The sequence below is a fragment of the Psammomys obesus genome, unplaced genomic scaffold (assembly GCF_907164565.1).
Source record: "Psammomys obesus unplaced genomic scaffold, mPsaObe1.curated_primary_1811, whole genome shotgun sequence".
In the NCBI taxonomy this organism is placed as follows: domain Eukaryota; kingdom Metazoa; phylum Chordata; class Mammalia; order Rodentia; family Muridae; genus Psammomys; species Psammomys obesus.
In genome coordinates, this window is record NW_026591086.1 from 56,527,895 (window position 1) to 56,549,304 (window position 21,410).

Genomic DNA, 21,410 nt, shown 5'->3' on the forward strand with positions numbered 1-21,410 from the left:
CACGTACCCGTTTCCATACAACCCAGGAGACACCCGGCCCCCTGCCAATCCCTCCCCTCCCCCACACCCCTCCCCCAAACCCTGCCCCCACCAGCCAGTCCAGCGCACGCGCCTCTCTGCTTTCCCGAGAGCGGCCTTGGCAGTTTGGAATACACCTTTCACCCACGGGGCAGCTACGTGGGTTTCTTTACTTCGCCCATTTCATTCAAGAAGTCAATTTCAGACGTCTCCAACATCCCTGGAGACTTGGAGACCGGGTCTGGCCTTCCCAGCCCGGACGGCGGCCGCGCCTTAGGCTCCCAACAAACAGTACCGGGAAGAGCCGGGCTCGCGCCCAGGCGCGCTGGTGCCGGCCCAGCCCGCGAGGACGGCCCGCCAGGGTCCGGAGCCCGCGCATGCGGACTCGGCGCCGCGGCCCGGCCTCCCCAGCCGCTTCCTCCCGGGCCTCGGCGGCGGTTTGGAGCCCGCTGACAGCTCCACGACCTGCGGACGCAGCCTCGTCTTGAGCTTCCACGTTACCCTATCAGCGCCGGGGCGGGGCGTCCGCCTCCACAGCCAATCAGCGCCAACCACGACCCAGGCGAGCCGCGCCGCTCCGCGGCCAGGAGGGAGGCGATTGGGCGGCCGCGCTGGGGGCGTGGCGTCCCCCGGCCCCGCCCACAGCTGTTTTCCGCCGCCGGGCGCCCGCCGCCGCCGAGGCCAGAGTGACGGACTGAGCGGACGGAGGGCGCTTGGCTGCGGGCTGTGCGCCGCGCGGGCTGCTGGGCCGCGCACCTTCCTGCTGCTCGGCCTCGGCGCCCTCGGACATGGTGGCCCCCGGCTCGGTGGGCAGCCGGCTGGGCGCGGTGTTCCCGTTCCTGCTGGTCCTGGTGGACCTGCAGTACGAAGGTGAGTCCCGCCCTGCGCCCGGGCCGGGCTTCGGGCCGGGTCCCAGCCGGGAACGGCGCTCCGGGGCGCGAGGCTGGGCCCGAGCCGGGTCCGGCTGTGGGCGGCGGGGAGGCACGGCGCCGGGGGACACGGGCTCGCTGGTGCCGGAGGAGGCGGTAACGGCGGCCCGCACGGGACGGGTCCCGGCGGCCGGAGCGGGGTGCGGGCGGCCGGGGAAGCCGGGGCCGCTGAGGGCGGGTCCACAAGTCGGTCCGGATTTAGGCTGGTGCCGGAGAAGCCCTGCTGGGCTCCGAGTCCCAGCCCCTGAGTTCTGGGCTCTGGGTCTGTGGTTTTACCGTTCCCAGCATGGCGTCATTCAACTTTTCTTTCCTCTCGGGCTACTTTCTCTAGTCATCGGAAAAAAGGTCTCCGCAGAAAGATCGGGAGCGCTTACACTTCACCCTGGCCTCCAGACTGGAATGTTGGTTACTCTTAACAGAATAGCAAAAATAGAGGCCTGTCCCATCTTGGGTGTCAGAGCCGGGAGGAGTTAAAACATTGACGCCCCAGATGCCATTGAATAATGCTTACCAACTTGGTTACTGTGCTGAAGTGACATCTGTCGTGGGCACTGATGTGCTCATTTCCGTAAGTGGGGGGATAGTTGTCAAGGAAAAGAGTAAACAATTGGATATTCCATTGGGGGGATTGAGGAACTGAAATTGGGAATAGTTTATGGTGAAATCCCACCAAAGTGTATGTGGGTTTCTTGCTTTTTTAAAAGTCGTGCTCTTAGGTTCTTACATCTCCATTAAAGGTAGAACTTTTGTTTGTTCTGGCTTCCGGATGGCCAAAGGTTCTTTGAGCCTCAGATCAGAATTCGTGCTGTGATAATAACCTGGCGTTGAAGCCAGCCTCAAAGTGGGGGTTGGCATTTGAAGGCCTAGATTACTTTAATATGGGTTATACATTCTAATTCTCTCGCATTTTCTAATTCTTCCCATCTGGACTAATCATGCCTAGTGACCATTGAGTACTTATTTTGGGTTATAAGTTGTTTAGTTGGTATGTTCATTTTTCAGAAATAGAAGTGCTTATTTTTTGTTTGCTTTACCTTTTCCAGTAGCTTGTAGATCAGGCACATTCGAATTTCTGTTTTTTGTAGGATTCCTGAGACTTTTAGCACTCCTCTTCTTTCTCTGTTTCTGTGAGAAAACTTGAAGTTTTTCTGTCTGAAAAGCACTAATGGCACCCCTCAGGGGAAAGCCAGTGTTGCTCTTTTCCAGAGCATTGACTGTGTAAAATAGCAGGTGACGGAGAAGAAAAGAGCCTTTCTGTGAGCCATTTCTTATTCCACAGAGACACGAGATAGTGTCTGATTTACACATGGGAGGGGACTGGTGTTCCAGAGCTTAATGAAAAGTTATCTTGGGGCTGGAGAGATGGTTGGTGTGCTTGCCGGTCTTGCATTTCCAGTACCAGGTCAGGCTACTCACAGTTAGCTGGTATTCCAACCCTGGGAGTCCTCTTCTAGTTCCCCAAGCGCCGGGAATGTGGAGCCCAGTTCCACACTATAGGGAATGCAATGAAGAAGGCCTAACTTTCTTTCTGATTTAAACTAGGCTTTCCTGTTGTAATCCAGAGAAGGAAAACATGAACTGGAAGACTTACTCTCAACATTAACCCTTCTCAAAGGCCTTTATAAGAAATCTAGACATGAGAAATAGATTTTTTGAGTAGAAAGACAGTTTTAGGGACTGGAGAGATGGCTCAGAAGTTGAGTGGCTGGCTGCTTTCAGAGAGGACATGCCTTCAGCTCCCAGCTCCCAGAGAGCACATGCTCTCTCTCACACATAGAGCCACAGATAAAATGCAAACAAGTAAAAAGAGAACTTTAGTATTCACGTTAGCATTCTCAAATTGCAAATACGATCACTTCATTCTCCCTCTACTGGCTTATTTAGTGACCTGAGTATGAGTACAGAATGAAAAACATTTTGTGTTGTCATAGGTCTCTCTTTTTTTCTTGACATATATCACATCCCTGCTCTCACATAACTCTCCTGTGTCTTCTCGCTCCAAACCTTAAGTGTAGTGGCCTGCGTGCCTCCCTCAGCTGAGGTTTATGAACCCAGATCTAACTGTCCACAACCGGCCCACCCCCAGGGTCTCACTGTGGAGCCCTGGCTATCCAGAAACTCGCTCTGTAGACCAGGCTGGCCTCTGACTCAGAGATCCACCTGCCTCCGCTTTCCCGAGTGCTGGGATTAAACACCATGCTTGGCTAGGAACCCAATTTTTAAATTCCACCGACTTAAGCTCATTATACCATATGTTTGGGCCATCATGTGAAAAGACTTGAAAATCAGTGCAAACAAAAGTGTGATACATTTTATTTAAACTGGCAAGTTAAAAGTATATTTTACTGTGTTTAGTATTTTTTTTTGGTATTAGTTAAATATGAAGAGAAAATTTTTAATGAATGATTTTTAGGTAGTTTATATAAACAGATGTTCAGATAGCTTCCTAAAATCATTTTGAATTATTTAGCAAAGTAGATTATAAAGTTAGCAGTAGTGTCAAGGTTTCATTTTCCCATGTGAAGTTAACTGGTTAAGTTTAGTTCTTATTATCACAATCTTTTAACAGATTGGTTGGTTGATTGTGTGTGTGTGTGGGGGGGGGGTTGTTTGGAGACAGAGTTGCACTCTTTAGCCCAGGCTGGTCTGGATGAACTCTGGAATTGGGTATGTAGAGCAGGATGGGCTGGAAGCTCAGCTCTGCCTTCTGAGTGTGGGGTTAAGGGCTTGCCCACTGCACCTGCCACCTTTTGATTAGGAGGATTTAACTGTGCTTAGGTAGAGATAGCTCTTGGAGGTCATCACCTTTCAGAACTCAGTCATTTCTCAATCATTTAGTTTCATTCAACCTTAAATTTATTTTGCTTTCCGTATCTTTAGAGAATGGCTCTTTTAAAAATAGATAAATATGACGGTAAGTTTGTTGGTTGGAGTTTTGGAATATAAAAAAGATTTCTGTGTCAGCAAAGGTCATGCTCTATGGTGCTGTGGTAAGGGATATATGTGGTGAGGTGTAAAATTAATGAGCTCCCTAAGAGACCAGAACAGAGAACATAAGACGTGCGTAAGAACATAAGAACTATCCATTTTTTTAAATTATTTTCTTCAAGCTTAATAGGCCATCACCGCTGCTGCGTTAATCCAAATAAACATTCTTACATTTTTCTGCTCTGTATTCTTTGGCTTTCCCTACCTGGCAGATCCCCAAGTCCGTTAAATTCAGGCTTGGCCATCTTGTTTGTTGTACCTAAGAGAGAAACACAGGTGGAGGAGAACAACTCTTGTAACACAGTCTCTTGGGCTCACGCTCACCTGCACTGTTCTGCTAGTTCTTATGATTCTTCCGTAGGCTCTACTTGAAAAATCAGTTATTTAAAACCCTTTCTCTTATAGATGCAGTTTAAATTCTTCTTCTCTTACTCCCTTAACTTCCTCTCTTTTTTTTGTTTTTTGAGATCTGATTTGAGACATTAGCCTTGGCTGTCCTGGAATTTACTCTGTAGACCAGGCTGCCTCGAACTCATGGCCCTGGAAGTGCTGGGATTAAAGTCAGGGGCCACCACATAGATTGGTGACTGCCTCCTCCTTTTTCCTAACAGCAACAACAAACAGCAACAGAATGAGGGGAGGTGTTAAGGGGGGAGTTGGGCCTGTGCTAGCACAGATGTGGAGGCCAGAGGAAACTCTCAGGAGCTTGTTCTTTTCCTCTGACATGTGATATGGGCTCCAGGGATGGAGTTAGGTCCAGCAGGCGTGGTAGCAAAGTGCTTTACCCGCAGAGCCAGCCCGAAGGCCTCCTGTAACCTCACTCTTTACATGGTGTCTTTGTTGAGACTGAGCGCACCGCAGGGCCTCTTTCTAGTCTTTCTAGCTTGTCTGCTGCATCTCTGCCCATATTTCTACCCACTCTGAGTAGTTTTGCTTGATGAATAGTTTTGATTTTGAGAAGTGCTAGGTCACTTGGATAACCTGGTGTTGGTCTTTAAAAATAAAAGTTGTTCAGTCTGGTTATGAACTTGCTTTGTTTCCCAGGCAGGCTTCAAACTGTCCTGTCTTAGCATCTGTGCTGTTGCGATTGTAGGCACGTGAAAGGGTTTTCTTGTCCCTCACACTGAAGAAGGGCTGAGTGCTCTAGCTTCACGTGGCAAAAGGAGCAGTTTGCTCCCGCAGCTCTTTCATAAGGCACTAATACATCTCTGAAGGCACAGACTGATGACTAGTTACTTCGCAAATTCTGTAACACCAGGACAATGGACTAAGTGTTCACAAATGAATTTTGGGGATATTCAGAGCAAGTTGTTTGTCTCCTTTGTCATCACTTCCTTCCCCTCTAATGGATCACTCCCATCAGCACTCCAGCATACCTTTTGTACCTTCAGCTGTTTTCTGATGTTAATCCTTTGTCTGGGAAGCTACTGAGTTGTATTGTAGTACAGTCTCGTGGTAATAAAATTAAAAAAAAAATTATTTAAAAGATTTTATTTTCAGAGGCTGGAGAGATGGCTCAGCAGTTAAGAGCACTGGCTGCTCTTCCAAACTACCCAGGTTCAATTCCCAGCAGCCACATGGCAGCTTGCAACTATCTGTAACACCAATTCCAAGAGATCTGACACCTTCACAATAATGCACATAAAATAAAAATTAAATAAAAGATTTTATTTTATGTGTATGGATGTTTTGCCTACATATATGTCTTTGCCCCGTGTGCATGTCCTGTACCCAAAGAGGTCAGAAGAGGAGTTGGAGGCCCTGGAGCTGGCGTTAGTGATGGTTGTAAATCACAATGTGGGTGCTGGGAACCAAACCTCGGTCTTCTGCCAGAGCAACAAGTGATCAAGAGCCAGTGCGCTTCTCCCCTGAGCCATTTCTCTAGCTCTAGCTACATAGTTTTAAGGAGTGATGGGTAGCTTTAGTTCTATTATTTGTCTTACGTATTGTTTAAATGTTTATGTAGTGGACTCTTACTTGCTTTCACCATTTTGTTTCACTCCAGTCTTCCCTCCTGAGGTGTGTATTAGCTTCTTCACCTCTAAATGTTGGATTTGGTTTTTCTTATGCCATAATCTTCAGTGAATGACATGATTGATCTATCTTTTTTCCTACTCTTCCTGTTTTCATTGTTGACCCATGATTGATAGGTGTCTAGGAGAAAGCTGTTTAGTGCTGATTTGGAAATTGCATGATATTTGGTTCAAGCCTTATCTCTTAGAAAATAACAGTCACACAGTGTGTAGCCGTGCAGTAAAAATTGTGGCTCAAAACAGCGTTTAGATGTTGCCCGACAGCCAGCAATGTACAAGTTCCCCTCTTCTTAGACACTAGTGCCCTTATGAATCATTTATGAGCAGTATGACTTGATAATTGTATGTGTTCTGACTTTGTTCTTTTGAAGACTAATAATATATTCAAGGAGGAAGGCAAATAATGAAATTCATGTAATAAATATTGAGTGCTCAGCATAGGCAATATACCGAACTATGTGAAGTAAGGGGAAAACCATGATAGTTTCGCCCTCAGACTTGCTTTTCTGGGGTGCTGGGCTAAGGGCGGGATCCTCTGTGAAAAGCAGCATGTTGGGATAGTGCTCCCACAAGCAAGTGTGCACTTTGAGAGTGGGGATGCACAGTAGGGCAGCAGTTAGAGGGCTCCCCGCTCTCTCCAGTAGGTAGCAGAGGTGCCCACAGGAAGGAGCAGCATCTGTGGGCAGGTCTGTTCTGTCTGTTTGCTTGTTTCTTTTTACCCTGTGGTATTGAGAACCTCTCACTGTTCCCCCCAAGCTACATCCCTAGAAGGACAGAATCTTGATGAGAGTAAGATTTTTCTAGGTGGGCAGCTGGGAAAGGCTGTCATATGACACAGTGGATGTAGAAGCGTGAGGCTGGTTACATGGTTCATCCAGGGAAGCACAACCAATTCCTTTTGCTGTAAGAGTAAAAAGTAGATAGTGGAGGAGGTATGGATGGTTATGATGAGCCTGGATCAACATCAGGGAACACCGTTCTGAAGTGTGCCATTTGCTTTAAACTTGGAAGAATTTGGAGTGATTATCCAGCAATATGCAAATATTGCAGGAGTTTTGGAAAGGAGGTGTTTGAAAAAGATTGTTTTGGATGCAGCATGCGTTCAGGATTAGGGAGAAGGTAAGATAGGAGTTGGGAACAAACCTCTGCTGAGTAAAAGAGATCTCCACTTCCCAACTTTTAGACTGTGGCATGCTCTGTTACAGAAATGTGATCGAGTACACACATCCTCTCAGAGGATGGGTCATGGGAATTTTTATGGAGAGAGCATATTAAATTACATAACCAAATAGACATTTGATTGGATAAAATTACAATGACCAAAGCTTAATTCTGAAGGGATGGAGAAATGCAAAATGTCTCTTTCACATAAGACTAGACCTGTTCAGGGTGGTATGGGCCATAAACTAAATGCTGCTTTCAATCCAGAAAGCAAGAGAAATTTAACTTGAAGAATATCTTGATATTTAGGGAGAATGTGTGGTATAACGTGACATAGACGTTCAGAGAACATTACAAATGGATTCTTGGCTCCCACTGGACCTAAGAATCAACTGCAATGTTGAAATACTGCTACATGAGAAGCAGATCATAAATTGTGTGGAAAGTAAAGGTGGAGTTTGGAAATGGATTGTCATTGTGAATCTTTGGGCAGAACTGACACTTTTTTTGAGCCTCAGTTTTTTTAGTAGTAAAAATATGAAAGATGTTTACATCTCGGAGTTGGGAAAATTAAATGAACTAAATACACAGAGGTACCTAGTACGCTGTAGGTTTTAATTTTCTTCCCTCCCTCCCTCCCTGACTCACTTACTCACTTGGTTTTTCTGTGTAGCATTGGCCTTGTAGACCAGGCTGGCCTCAAATGCACAGAAATCTGCCTGCTTCTGCCTCCCTGAATGCTGGGATTACAGGTGTGCACCACCATTCCTGGCTAGGTTTTTAATTCTTGTGTTACTTGTTTCCCTCTTGGTCATTACTATGGATAGATCAGGAAGCCATTTCCCCTTGTTTTCAGAGACAGGCTCTTGATATAGTCCACGCTGGCCTTAAACTCATGGCAATCGCCCTGGTTCAACCATCCAAGGGCTGGGGTTGTAAGTATGCACCACTCTGCCTGGTTTCATTTTCCTAGTGGTTTATCTTATACTTTTAACTTCTACTTCCTTACTTGAGGAATTGAGAATATTGATTTGGTTGTATCTCTGAGAAGGTGTAACAGGAATTGTTTGAAATCTTCATGCCTAGGCTCCTGTAACTGATGACACCAGGATACTGATCTTCATGGCCCTAAATTGTCCTCACTGCCCGTGTCAGTGTTGCAGTTTGGAACTGAAGGCCGCATTGTTCTCTAGCTCAGTCCCAGTGCTTTTGGTCTTATTGGATGCCTGTTCATTTTCCAGCATCCACCACAGCTTCTGTACACAGCATTCTCTCGTGTTAATGATGTGTAACTTTTGACTTTGATGTGGGAAGTACAAATGCTTATAAGTATAATTTATATTAGAAATTACCTTTTGAAGATCAAAATCTAGACGTAAAGACTAGGCTAGGGGATGGCTTGGTGGTACAATGCCTAGTATGTGTGAGGTCCAAGTGTGATCCCCAGGACTATACAGCAAAGACAAACTGGTACCCTGCTGGTAATTACAGTATAAGCACAATGATATATATATATTGTACAATAGATAAGATAATAGGCTAATTACATTACAAACTATACTTCAACAGTGTTTCATGACTTTTAAACAATTACTTGTTATTTTTATTGGTGTGTGTTTGAGTGTGGTTGTGCATGTGCCGTGGTACAACTTGTGGGAGTCGGTTTTCTTTTTCCTGGGTTCAAACATGACAGTTGGTGGCAAGTACCTTTTATTCAAGTAAGCCATCTCAGCAAATATTTATAGCTAGTAATTATTTTAAATAAAACATAATCCTTAGTTTACTTTGCTAATTTTAAAATAAATAGCATATTAACATACTTTTCTGGAAAAAGTGGTCAGTAAAGCAAGATGTATTATCTTTAGAAAGTAGAGATGAAATAATATACATAATGTATCCAACATACTGTCCTTAGTTCACATGCCCGTAGTTCTATTCGTATCCGACTCCAGTTCGTCTTCCACACTGTAGTCTTGAAAATACAAATGAGACCATCAGCTTCTTGCTGAAGCCAATCCTGGGCTACCTCTGTCACATAACAATCTGAATTTCGTTCTGTAGCTTGCAGTTTGAGGTATCCTGTACGTGTCCTCTGTCCTTCCCCTACTTTCTTACTGTCTGTAACCTTATATAGTTTCCCTGAAGTTGAGTTTGGCCCCACCAGTCTTATTGCACTGGTTTTGTTGTCTGGATATGGTTTTGGCATGTGTCATTTAGCATTACTCTCCACCCCGTGTTGCTTTCGTTTTAACTCAGACATTATTGACTCAGGGAGGCCTTATTTGATTATCTATATTAATTACTCCTTTCCTCAGGCATTTTGTCACCTAGCATCAGATTGGCACTTACAAAATTATCTTGTTTATTTCTTGTTCTCCGTGTGTCCTTGCTGCTAGAGCTGAGTTTAAATGGGTGTTGCAACCTTTTGAATCTGCAAGATTATTAATTATATTGATTTTAAACAATTTCAAAAATAAATGTGCTACGAATTTTGCTTTGTTTTCTTTTTAGTGTTAGACTGTGTAAGAATTGGCTTTGCGGACTTGTTTGCATTTCAGAAGTATGGAGTACTGAATTTGGAAAGGCGATTGCCTGCCTGTGGTCCTTTCTGTTTTGTCAGAGTTTGGAGCACTCACAGTACTTGGAGTCTGTCTATGGCACGATTCAGAGAGTGTGCTTGAATGTTGTTTCTCAAAAGCCCACTAAGCTAAGGTTTCCTGGGCCTGCCAGAATGTAAAATTCTGAAATCCCTTACGCTAGGCAACTGTGTACATACGACTGTCATATGCCGCCTCTGCCCCTCCACCCTGGGTTTTGCTCACTACATAATGCCTTCTTTAGTTTTTGATATTTGTGGTTTCATATGCTGTAGCCATCTGCATCATGTTCAAATTAAAATCAAATTAGATTTCTAGTCAAGTTGTTAATGAGTATACCCAACACTTAATAGTGCTATAAGAAACATTTTTGACCCTATATAAGCAGCTATGTTGCCATTCTATCAGAAGATTCACCCTACTTTGGGAGTTTGTGAAGGTCAAGTAGGGAGAACAAAGATGGATGTTCCAACTCTTTTTACACAGATAAGCTGTATGGGATTGATTGTATGCTGTAGATAACCAGGAGAGAAGACGAAAGACGCTTTTTTAAACAGTGGGAAGAGCTTTCTTAGACAAGGAAGGGGGAGCTGCTTCAAGTAAGTTCTTGAGAAGGACCTGGGGTTCAAGACTCAATTTGAACTGGATCCACACACATGTTCCCACTACAGAGACTAGGATCCAGTTATTCGTTAATCTGTGCCCCATTGTTCACAGGAGAAGCTTGGTGAGACTTGATGGGACATTGGACTCACCTGTAATTTGAATGTTGCAATCCTTACAATTTCATGGCTGATTTTAGCTAGACCAGCTTTGTGACTACTGAGGTGGGGGTGGGGGGATTATTTTAGCGTTGTTATGGAAACTCCCAGATTGACTTTAGCTGAGAATTAGTCCAGGGCTTGACATTCTTTTCTAAATGCTTTAGTGTATTGGAAAGAATCCACCTCTTATCACAGTCCTTGTTTTCATCATTTCTGCCATTGTGGTCAAGTGTAGGAGGGACTCGGCCTTCTAAGGTGTGTCTCAGTGTATTGTTACAGTCAGCCAGAAATGGTAGTGTAACCAATTGTAGTGCTTGCATTGATTACTTGAGTTTCATTTCTCGCTGCAAGTAACTCGGCCCTCCACTCAGGGTCAACGTCTGAGCAAAATCTCAGGATGTCTTTTTGTGTGTCTGGCCTGGAACATTTCCAGTACCAGTTTAACAGTTTGTGCTCTTTCAGGAAACTCCACACACAGCAGTTTTGAAAGGAGGGGGTTGCTGAGGAGATGGCTCAGTTGGTAACATGTTTGATGTCTTGAGTTTAATGCCTAGCACCTAGGTGGAAAAAAGTGAGGTTGTCAGGGTGGCGTGCACTTGATTCTGCACCGGGGTGCTGAGGCGGATAGTTCTCTGGGGTTTGCAGGCCAGCCAGCCAAGCTTCAGGTTCAGTGAGAGACCCTGTCTTAAACACTCAGGCGAAGAGAAAATGAGGAAGATTGATGTTGCCCTGGTTCCCCACACGTGGTACAAATGCATACACACGCACACAGATACATACACATACATCAAAAAATTTAAAGGGTGAGTTGACTACAGTCTTTTTACAAAGTAGTGTGTCAGTAAGTAAAGCTGTGCGAAGAATCCTGAAGTATGGTCTAGGACTGAGGTAGCTCCCGAGGCTACCCCGGAAGAGAGGCCTCTCCTCAGGACCAGGGCTCAGATTTCATTCGATTTCATTCGTTGAGCTGTTGTTGCAGCTCAGGTTCGCTCAGGGGTAGACAGTGAGACTGGTCTGGAGTGATGGGAGGAGGGAGCAGCCATGTCAGGCACATGTTGCAGGTCAACTGGTCTGCATGCACGTGTGGACAGTGCTGTGAGCCGTGGAGTCGGGATGTGTGTCCTTGTTGGGAAGTGGCTCCTGGCTGAGGCTGCCTGCGGACTGCTGAGGGGCTGGGCAGGGCAGGGCAGGGCACCACGTACTCACTTGCAGCAGAAGCGGGTACAGCGGGGATGGACGCACCAGGAAGCAGAGCCAGGAGCTACCCTGCCTGCAGTCTCCTCTACCTCCCTTTCCTAACCAAACAGCACTGTCCTCACTGGGAAAGAGAAATGCCTGACTTCTCTAGTGTGTGCTGGCAGGGCAACTGCTGAAGGAGGCTGCAGAGTAGGGACACGTGTGTAGATGACTGGCCCACTTCTTCAGACTGTTCTACTTGAGATGTCCGAGGGGCTCCATTTTTCCAGAGCAGGCATGCAAGGCGTTCTGTTCTTTGGTTTCGTACTGCTTTATTCTGTGGCTCTGCTGTAGGTCTCTTTGCCATTTCCAGACACCATGGACCTAAGGCCTTTGCCCTGCTGGTTCTTCTTGGAAAGCCCCCTTCCCATGTCTGACAGCTTTCTTACTAAGTTTTGCTCAGATGTCAGCTTTTCAAGGAAGGCTGCCCTGGGACCATTTGTTTCCCTCTAAAAGTGGCCTCTCACTGTTGACACTCTCACGTGATTGACTGCACAGAAATCGGACCCTGATAGTCGATGTCATTTACTGTTTATCATGCCTGTCTCCCTCTGTCATGTCTGTCCTGGGAGGCGGGCGTCCTCTGCAGATAGCTAGCACAGTGCCTGGTGTGCCTAAGGTACTCAGTAAGGACCTGAAGAGCACAGCAGATTCATTAAGGTGAGGTTTGGGTCCAGCAAGGCAGTTCTTTCTATTTTTTAATGTGGTGTGTGTCTGTGTTCATGTGTGTGCATGAGCATGTGTGCGGGTGCGCGTACATATGTAGTCTGTGTCTGTGTGTACTCTGCTTATGTGTCTATGTGCATATATGTATATGTGTGTTCATGTGCATGTAGTTAATGGTAACCGGAGGCAAATGTCAGGTGGCCTCCTTAGCCACGCCTCGGTTTTTATTTCCAGAGCCTGGGTCTCACTGAGTCCAGAGCCTTCAAGCTGGTGTGCTAGCTAGCCAGCTTGCCCCGAGGATCCCTTTTCTGCCATGCCCTCCTGGCATTTTCGTGGTTGCTGGTGATCCATGCTCTGGTGCTCAGGCTTGCGCCACAAGCACCTTGTGAGCTGAGCCCGCTGCCTAGCCTTAACAAAGCAGTGCTCCCTAACTGTTGAGAACAGCGTCACCAGTCCTGCAGGCTGTGCTCTCTTACTCTTCAGACTGCTTTTAGTCTTTGGGGTGGTTAAACTGAATATGGGTATATTTTAGGGGCTTTTTATATGCTATCAAATGAAACAGTGTGTTTTACTTTCTGTCATTTTCAGATTCGGTGACTTTATTTCAGGAGACGGCTGAGCTAGAGAAGTGTTATCTTTTCATTTATTAGGGTCACGTCTCGGTTCATGGAAAGTTAGCTTACTGTTCTATTTTACTTTTTAGGCGCCGAATGTGGAGTAAATGCAGATGTGGAGAAACATCTTGAACTGGGAAAGAAGTTACTTGCAGCTGGACAGCTGGCTGACGCGTTATCTCAGTTTCATGCTGCCGTAGGTTGGTATCATAATGCCAACCACTCAGTTGCTGTCTTCTGAGATCTAGACAGAACTTCTACTTTGTATAACACTTCAAGCATTATTATATGTTAAATAAACCATTAAATATATTTTCAGGATTCCAGGTAAACTAGATTAATAAGCACAACACATGAATGTGTATGTATTTAACAGAAGAGGTAACTGAGAAGGCTCAGTGGTTAGAGCATGGATTGCTCCTTCGCAGGACCCGAGTATAACTCCCCGCACCCATGTCTGTGGGCTTAAGACCCCTGTAACTCCCGCTGAGAAAATCGGCTGCGTTTGGCCTCAAGCACCTGCACTCATGCCCGACCCGCAGGACTTCAACGGGGCCCTAAAGTAGGAGAATGGAAGGGGTGGGGGAGGCGAGGAACAAGAGACACAGGAATGAAGCCAAGCCTGTCTGTCTGACCAAGGCCTCCTTTATTAGAAATTTTGACCCGACTTACATAGGGAGAAGGCAGGAAAGGGGGAAGGTCAATTAACTGCTGCAGGAGATAAGAAGAGCGCTTTCATGGGTTAACTATTGTACCTGCAAGATACCATAGGAGGTTTTCTTAAGATATCTCACGGATGCTCTAAAACTAACAAACAGATGTCCTCACAATCCATCACCCATGATTTAGGGTCTAGATAACTCTTTCACTACATAGCTTTAGGTCTCCACTAAATGACCTTTGCTCACTACTTGCTTTTGGCTTCAGTAAATACTTTTGTCTCCACTCAATAGCTTTGGCTTCGGTAGATAGCTTTGTCTCCACTAAATAGCTTTGGCTCACTATTTAACTTTGGCTTCAGTAGATTGCTTTGGCTCCCGGCACACTCACAGCACATACCTCCACCAAGACACACATGCACACGCTAGCGTGCACACAGACACACACACACAACAGCCTTGCCTTGCATGTAGTTTAAGAAGGAGCCTCTTAGCCGGGTGTGGTGGCACGGGCCTTTAATCCCAGCATTCAGGAGGCAGGGCCGGTGACTCTCTGTGAGTCTAGCCTGGTCTACAAAGTGAGTCCAGGACAGCTAGGGATACACAAGAGAAACCCCGCCTCAAAATAAATAAATAAATAAATACATACATACATACATACATACATACATACATACATACATACATACACCAAACCAAACCAAACCAACAACAAAAAGAAGGAGCCTCTTGTTCCTTGTTGTAAATGCTAGGCTTCCACTTTGCCTTAGGAGTGACAACATGACAGGCTTTAAATGGGCTTTGGGGATATGAACTCAGGTCCTCATATTTGTGTGGCAGATGGCTTACCCACTGAACCATCCCACCCTGCCATAATTGCTATTTTTAAGATGAAATGAAAGTAAGGTGCCATGCAAGTGACCCCATATCTCTAAGCAAGGTGACTTCATTTCTGTGTTGAACCTTTGTCAGTTGATGCTCAGAGTGTAGGTAGAAGAAAAGTGTTTCAACCTCTGTGCTTACCCAACACACAATACTTTTTTACTTCTGTCTATACAAGTGTGTGGAGACTTCTTTCCTCCTAAAGGATCTCTTTGGCTATGAGTTACGGTCATGTTATTCAGCTAAGGGCCGACACTGTATGCTTGGAGTTGACAGGCTAACTCCATAGGTTTTTGAGGAAAACTTGCCCACTTTAGATGTCAGTCTGCACTCCTAGGTCTGCAGGAATAAGTCAGCGTCCCAAGAGCCCCTTCTTAAGTTCAGTTAGCTTGCTAGAGTGGCTCTGGGAATGCAGAGAAGCATCTTTTCTGGTTTTGGATAGTGGACATTACAGGGGATGCAGAGACTCATCCAGAGAGAGGAGGAGCATAGGGCAAGGCGAAGGGAAAGGACCTGGAGCTTTGTTGTTCTTCCGGGTGTGCCACCCTCAGGAATTGCTGAACCAAGCACAGTGTCACTCGCCTGTATCCCAAACTCTTAATTTCATTGCCATCATTCTTACTTTATGTTTATTTGCTTTTTAGAGAGAGTCCAAGCAGTATTGGCGTGACTTGAATTTGCTCTGTAGACCAGGCTGTCTTATGCCTGAGCCTGCCTCCGCCTCCCAAATGCTAGGATTACAGTTGTACACTACTGTGCCCGTTTATCATTCTTAATACAATTGTGAACTTGAGTTTTCTCAGACTATTCTGTCAAAAGTAAATTGCAGGGAGCTGATATTTATTATTTTAATGTTTAGATGGCGACCCTGACAACTATGTTGCATACTATCGGAGAGCTACTGTCTTCTTAGCCATGGGAAAGTCCAAAGCAGCATTGCCCGATTTAACGAGGGTGATTGAACTGAAGATGGATTTCACTGCAGTAAGTGTACCTCAGCTTGCTCACTGGGGAGCATAAGGGAACTGTTAGCAGGTCACCTGTTTCCTGGAGTGAGTATTTGCACCTTCGTCATTACTAGAGAATACTAAAGCTGTTGTGTGTGGAGTGGCAAACAAGCGAAGTTCAAACTCTTCATGTGGCACATAAGTATCTAGAGCCAGTTAGGAGGTAAAGGCAGGAGAGTCCCTTGAGACCAGGGTCTTGAGACCTGCTTGAGTTCTATAGCCAGGTTCTGTCTCAGCAAAACTCACTAAGTTCTCGGTGTTAGCAGTCTGTATGCAGTCTGGGTGTGGTGGCACACGCCTTTAGCCTCTTAAGCCCCAGTGTATGGGAGGCACAGGCATGCACATTTCTGTGAGTTCTGGGACAGTCAGGGCTATCTAGAGAGCCCTTGTCCCAACAAAAGAAAGGTCTGTATGGAAGAGCAACAGAGGGTATACTAGGTGATTTTTAGGAAGACTCTTACCAGTGCTCTGTCTGCACGTACACATGCACACCAGAAGAGGCCACTTAGGTGCCCTTTATAGATGGCTGTGAGCCACCGTGTGGGTGCTTGGAGTTGAACTCAGGACCTCTGGAAGAGCAGCCAGTCCTCACCAGCGAAGCCATCTCAGCAGCCCTACTAGGTGATTCTTTTCAGAAGCTTTACAATATGAAGTTTGTGGTTTGGAAAGACAAGTCTGTGAAGGATGGAATAGAGGCTCGATGTGAGCAGGACCCAAGTGGCCGAAATAATAGGGTGTTGTCTGGCCGATGGCAGTTTGATTTAAGGAGAGGCAGGAAGAGTAACAGAGTGGCTTGGGTAAGGGTAAGGGGTGTTCTGGTGGGTTCCAAGTGCAGTTAGCAGGTTCTCCCAGGCATCAACCAACAAGCGACGGGTTCAGAAGCCTACAGCCTCCTGTCCTGAAGGCTGGCAGGTCACTGTTAGGGCCCTCACAGGTCATGTGAGGGCTCCTTGGTGGTGCGTTATTTATATCAGTATGGCGACACAGCTCACATAAATAACCTAAGAGACAAAGATTCATTTTAACTCATGGTTTCAGAGATCTCAGTATCCAGCACACAGTCCTTGGCTCCATAACTGTGGCCTGTGATGGCAGGGAGCACCATGGCACTGGGAGAAAATAGAAGAGGAAGTTGCTTGCTTTATGGTAAACAGGGAACAGAGCATAATAAACAGGAAGCAGAGAAGAATGTATAGTAGCCAGAAGATATGGCTCCTGAGAATATCTCCTCTGTGTCTGTTTCCTTCAGCTAGGCCCCACTTCCTAAAGTTCTCCCCATTTCCCAAAACAGCAGCACCAGCTGAGGATCACATAGCCAACATAAGAACTTGTGTGGAATCTTTTTCCTTTTTAAAGATTTATTTGTTTATTTTTATTATTTATACAGCATTCTGCCTGCATGTGTACCTTCAGGCCAGAAGAGGGCACCAGATCTCTTTATAGGTGGTTAAGATCCACCATGTGGTTGCTGGGAATTGAATTCAGGACCTTTTGAAGAAAGTCAGTGCTCTTAACCTCTGAGCCATCTCTCCAGTCCCTTTGTGGAATATTTCATCAGTGGAATACATACCTGGTCCAGTCAAATGGCCCCCAAATTAATTTTATGACCATTATTTATAATTTGTTACATTCCCAAAACGGATCTGAGCTGACTAGCCATGTAATGCATGCCTGATTTGAAATACTGCTATAATTATTTTAAGATAGAATTCTCAACTCTTATTTTTGTTGACTTTATTGCTTGGCAGAGCTGAGTACAACCTTCTACAAAGGTTAAGAAACCCATTTTCTTAGCATTGTGATAAGTCATTAGCTGCTGAAATGTCATTTTTATGTGTATTGGTGTAATTTAATAGAAGATCAGGGAAGTTTTATGTTCTGTGAAGTAATACACAGATTTAAGCGGGATGTCAGTGTGGTCTCTGGTTCTTTGAGAAGAGCTGCTCGTTGGAGAGCTGAGGTGATATGTGTTGGAGAGGAGGACTATCGGTAAGCAGGAGACACCCTTCTTAGAGGAGACACCCTCCTTAGAGTAAACGTTTATGTTGAGGGGTTGTTTCAGGGGTGTTGACAGTCTGCACAATTTTCAGTGGAAAAGCGCTAGTATGATGTCAGAAAGTATTTTTAAAATTAGGATACAGAGCCTGGAATGTAGCTTGAAGGTAGAAGCCTTGTATCCCTTCATGAGTCTGTTTTTATTACCCAGCATATTAGAAAAAATGTATATAATTCATGTACCATCATTTCACATTTTGAATTATCAGTGGTTCCTTGTATACTTTTAGGTTGTGCAATGATTGCTATCATTTATTTCTAGGGCATTCTTACCTCTCTGAAAAGAATCTTGTATCTTAAACACACAAAAGAACTCCCCAAATAAAACCTTGCTGGTGGGTTGAACAAAACATATTTTTAGAGGAAACATACTTTGATAAAATTATGTTCATTTTCTAGCTATAGGCATTAGTCTCACTGCTAAGTCAAGTGAACACTAGAAAAATGAGTATTAGTAACTTGGTCACACTGTTTGTTCTTCACACTTAAAGAACATTTAGAAGCCACGGTGCTCAGGACAGCCCCTCTTTTTCCTTCTAGGCACGATTACAGAGAGGTCACTTACTACTTAAGCAAGGAAGACTTGATGAAGCGGAAGACGATTTTAAGAAAGTGGTAAGTACCTGCCTCCAAGAAGAAATAGATATACAGAATGTATTTTTCTTTGTAATATGCTGTTTAACAGTACTTTCTTTATAGCTAAAAAAGAAAAACTTAGGTATATAGGAAGCATAGTTCCTAAATTAATATTAAATGACTGGCATTAAAGAATCATTAGCAGTTGGAAGATAAAATGCACACAGTTGATATGAAGTCCTCATTCAGTTGTAGGCTCACTCACTTTAACTCATGTAGGCTAACTACATGAGAATCTAGAAAGGCCAGCTGAAACAGAATTTCTAGCCTCTAAGTTGGGGCTTCTTGTACATTTTTCCCCTTGTGACTCTCATTCCATAGCTTGTTCCATAACCCTGGGTAGATGGGTATTTGTGTCATTTTACCATTTATTCACGAGGAAGGCAGATTGTATACTAATGATCTCTGTGCTGGTTTTTGCATAAAATGAAATCTTGGGTCTGAGAAGACAGTTCATATGGATAAGGTGCTTACTGTCGTAGTATGAGGCCCTAGCACTCTGTGAATATCTTACCAGGTGACAGACACTGTGCTCTGTGATCTCAGTGCTGCAGCAAGGCGGGGGTGGGGGGGTGGGGCTGAGAATGCCTGTTCAGAGCTTGCTGGTCAGCTTCTCTACCTAACATGTAGTCTCTAGCTCCAGCCAGCTTTTCTGTAAATGGCATGGCTTCATTCTCTGTAACAGTACTGCTCCATTGTATGTGCACACCATTAATCTTTTAATGTGTTCATCTGCTGATGAGCATCCGTGCCGACTGTATCTTGGCCTCTGTGAATATTGTCCAGTAGACACGGGTATTGCAGGCATCTCTTGTCCTCACGTATATACTCAGGTGGGATAGCTGATCATGCGTAGGTCTACTTTTAGCTTTTGGAAGACCTCCATGCTATTTTTCACAGTGGCTATGCTAATTTGCATTCTTTTTTTTAAAATTTTTTTATTAATTACACTTTATTCATTTTGTATCCCCCCATAAGCCCCTTCCTCCTCCCCTCCCGATCCCACCATCCCTCCCCTTTCTGCATGCATGCCCCTCCCCACGTCCACTGATAGGGGAGGTTCTCCTCTCCTTTCTGATCTTAGTCTATCAGTTCTCATCAAAAGTGGCTGCATTGTCCTCTTCTGTGGCCTGGTAGGGCTGCTCCCCCCTCAGGGGGAGGTGATCAACGAGCAGGCCAATCAGATTATGTCAGAGGCAGTCCCTCTTCCCATTGCTAGGTAACCCACTTGGACACTGACCTGCCATGGGCTACATCTGTGCAGGGGCTCTAGGTTATCTCCATGAATAGTCCTTGGTTGGAGTATGAGTCTCTGGGAAGTTCCCTGTGTTCAAATTTTCTTGTTCTGTTGCTCTCCTTGTGGAGTTCCTGTCCTCTCCAGCTCTTACTATTTCCCACTTCTTACATAAAATTCCACTCACTCTGCCCATCAGTTGGCCATCAGGCTCAGCATCTGCTTTGATAGTCTGCAGGGCAGAGGCTTTCAGAGGTCCTCTGTGGTAGGTCCCTAGTTTGTTTCCTGTTTTCTTCTTCTGGCTTTCAGAGGCCCTCTGTAGCAGGTTTCTAGGTTGTTTCCTGTTTTCTTCTTCTTCTGATGTCTATCCTCTTTGCCTTTCAGGTGGGGATTGAACATTTTAGTTAGGGTCCTCTCTCTTGCTTGGTTTCTTTAGATGCATAGAGATGCATAGATTTTAGTGGGTTTGTCCTATGTTGTATGTCTATATGAGTGAGTATATACCGTGTGTGTCTTTTTGCTTCTGGGACAACTCACTCAGGATGATCCTTTCCAGGTCCCACCATTTACCTGCAAATTTCATGATTTCCTTATTTTTCATTGCTGAGTAATATTCCATTGTATAGATGTACCACAGTTTCTGCATCCATTCTTCAGTTGAGGGGCATTTGGGCTGTTTCCAGCTTCTGGCTATTACAAATAAAGCTGCTACAAACATGGTTGAGCAAATGTCCTTTTTGTGTACTTTAGCCTTTTGGGTATATGCCTAGGAGTGGTATGGCTGGATCTTGAGGAAGGGCTATTCCTAGTTGTCTGAGAAAGCGCCAGATTGATTTCCAGAGTGGTTGTACAAGTTTACATTCCCACCAGCAGTGGAGAAGTGTTCCCCTTTCTCCACAACCTCTCCGGCATGTGTTGTCACTTGAGTTTTTTATCTTGGCCATTCTGATGGGTGTAAGGTGAAATCTCTGGGTTTTTTTGATTTGCATTTCCCTAATGGCTAATGAGGTTGAGCATTTCTTTAAGTGCTTCTCTGCCATTTGATATTCCTCTACAGAGAGTTCTCTGTTTAGCTCTGTTCCCCATTTTTTAAGTGGATTACTTGGTTTGCTGCTTTTCAGCTTCTTTAGTTCTTTATATATACTGGATATGAGTCCTCTGTCAGATAAAGGGTTGGTGAAGATTCTTTCCCAATCTGTAGGCAGTCGCTTTGTTTTGATGACTGTGTCCTTTTACAGAAGCTTTTCAATTTCATGAGGTCCCATTTATTGATGGTTGCTCTTAGAGCCTGTGCTGTTGGTGTTCTGTTCAGGAAGTTTTCTCCTGTACCAATGAGTTCTAGGGTATTCCCCACTTTTTTTTCTAGCCGATTTAATGTGTCTGGTTTTATGTTGAGGTCTTTGATCCACTTGGACTTCAGTTTTGTGCAGGGTGATAAGTATGGATCTATTTTCATTTTTCTACATGTAGACATCCAGTTGGACCAGCACCATTTGTTGAAGATGCTATCTTTTTTCCATTGTATGGTTTTGGCATCTTTGTCAAAAATCAGGCGTCCATAAGTGTGTGGGTTTATTTCTGGGTCTTCTGTTCGGTTCCATTGATTCACCATTCTGTTTCTATGCCAGTACCATGCAGTTTTTATAACTGTTGCTCTATAGTACAGTTTGAAATCAGGGATGGAGATACCTCCAGAAGATCTTTTATTGTAGAGGATTGTTTTAGAAATTCTCAGTTGCTTGTTATTCCATACGAAGTTGAGAATTTTTCTTTCCAGGTCTGTAAAGAATTGTGTTGGCAATTTGATGGGAATTGTATTAAATCTGTAGATTGCTTTTGGTAAGATGGCCATTTTTATTATGTTAATTCTGCCAAGCCATGAGCATGGGAGATCTTTCTATCTTCTCATATCTTCTTCTAATTCTTTTTTC

General features: G+C 44.8%; 1 protein-coding gene across 1 annotated transcript in view; it reads left to right on the top strand.

Moving 5' to 3' along the window:
• Window positions 1–693: 693 nt before the first annotated feature.
• The window catches only part of Dnajc3 (DnaJ heat shock protein family (Hsp40) member C3), a 40,091-nt gene continuing 19,374 nt past the window's right edge, over window positions 694–21,410 (top strand). The window contains exons 1-4 of the mRNA XM_055609651.1: window positions 694–888; window positions 13,096–13,206; window positions 15,407–15,531; window positions 18,150–18,224. Coding sequence (XP_055465626.1) covers window positions 807–888; window positions 13,096–13,206; window positions 15,407–15,531; window positions 18,150–18,224 — 393 coding nt within the window. The 5' untranslated portion in view covers window positions 694–806. The remainder of the gene's footprint in view (window positions 889–13,095; window positions 13,207–15,406; window positions 15,532–18,149; window positions 18,225–21,410) is intronic.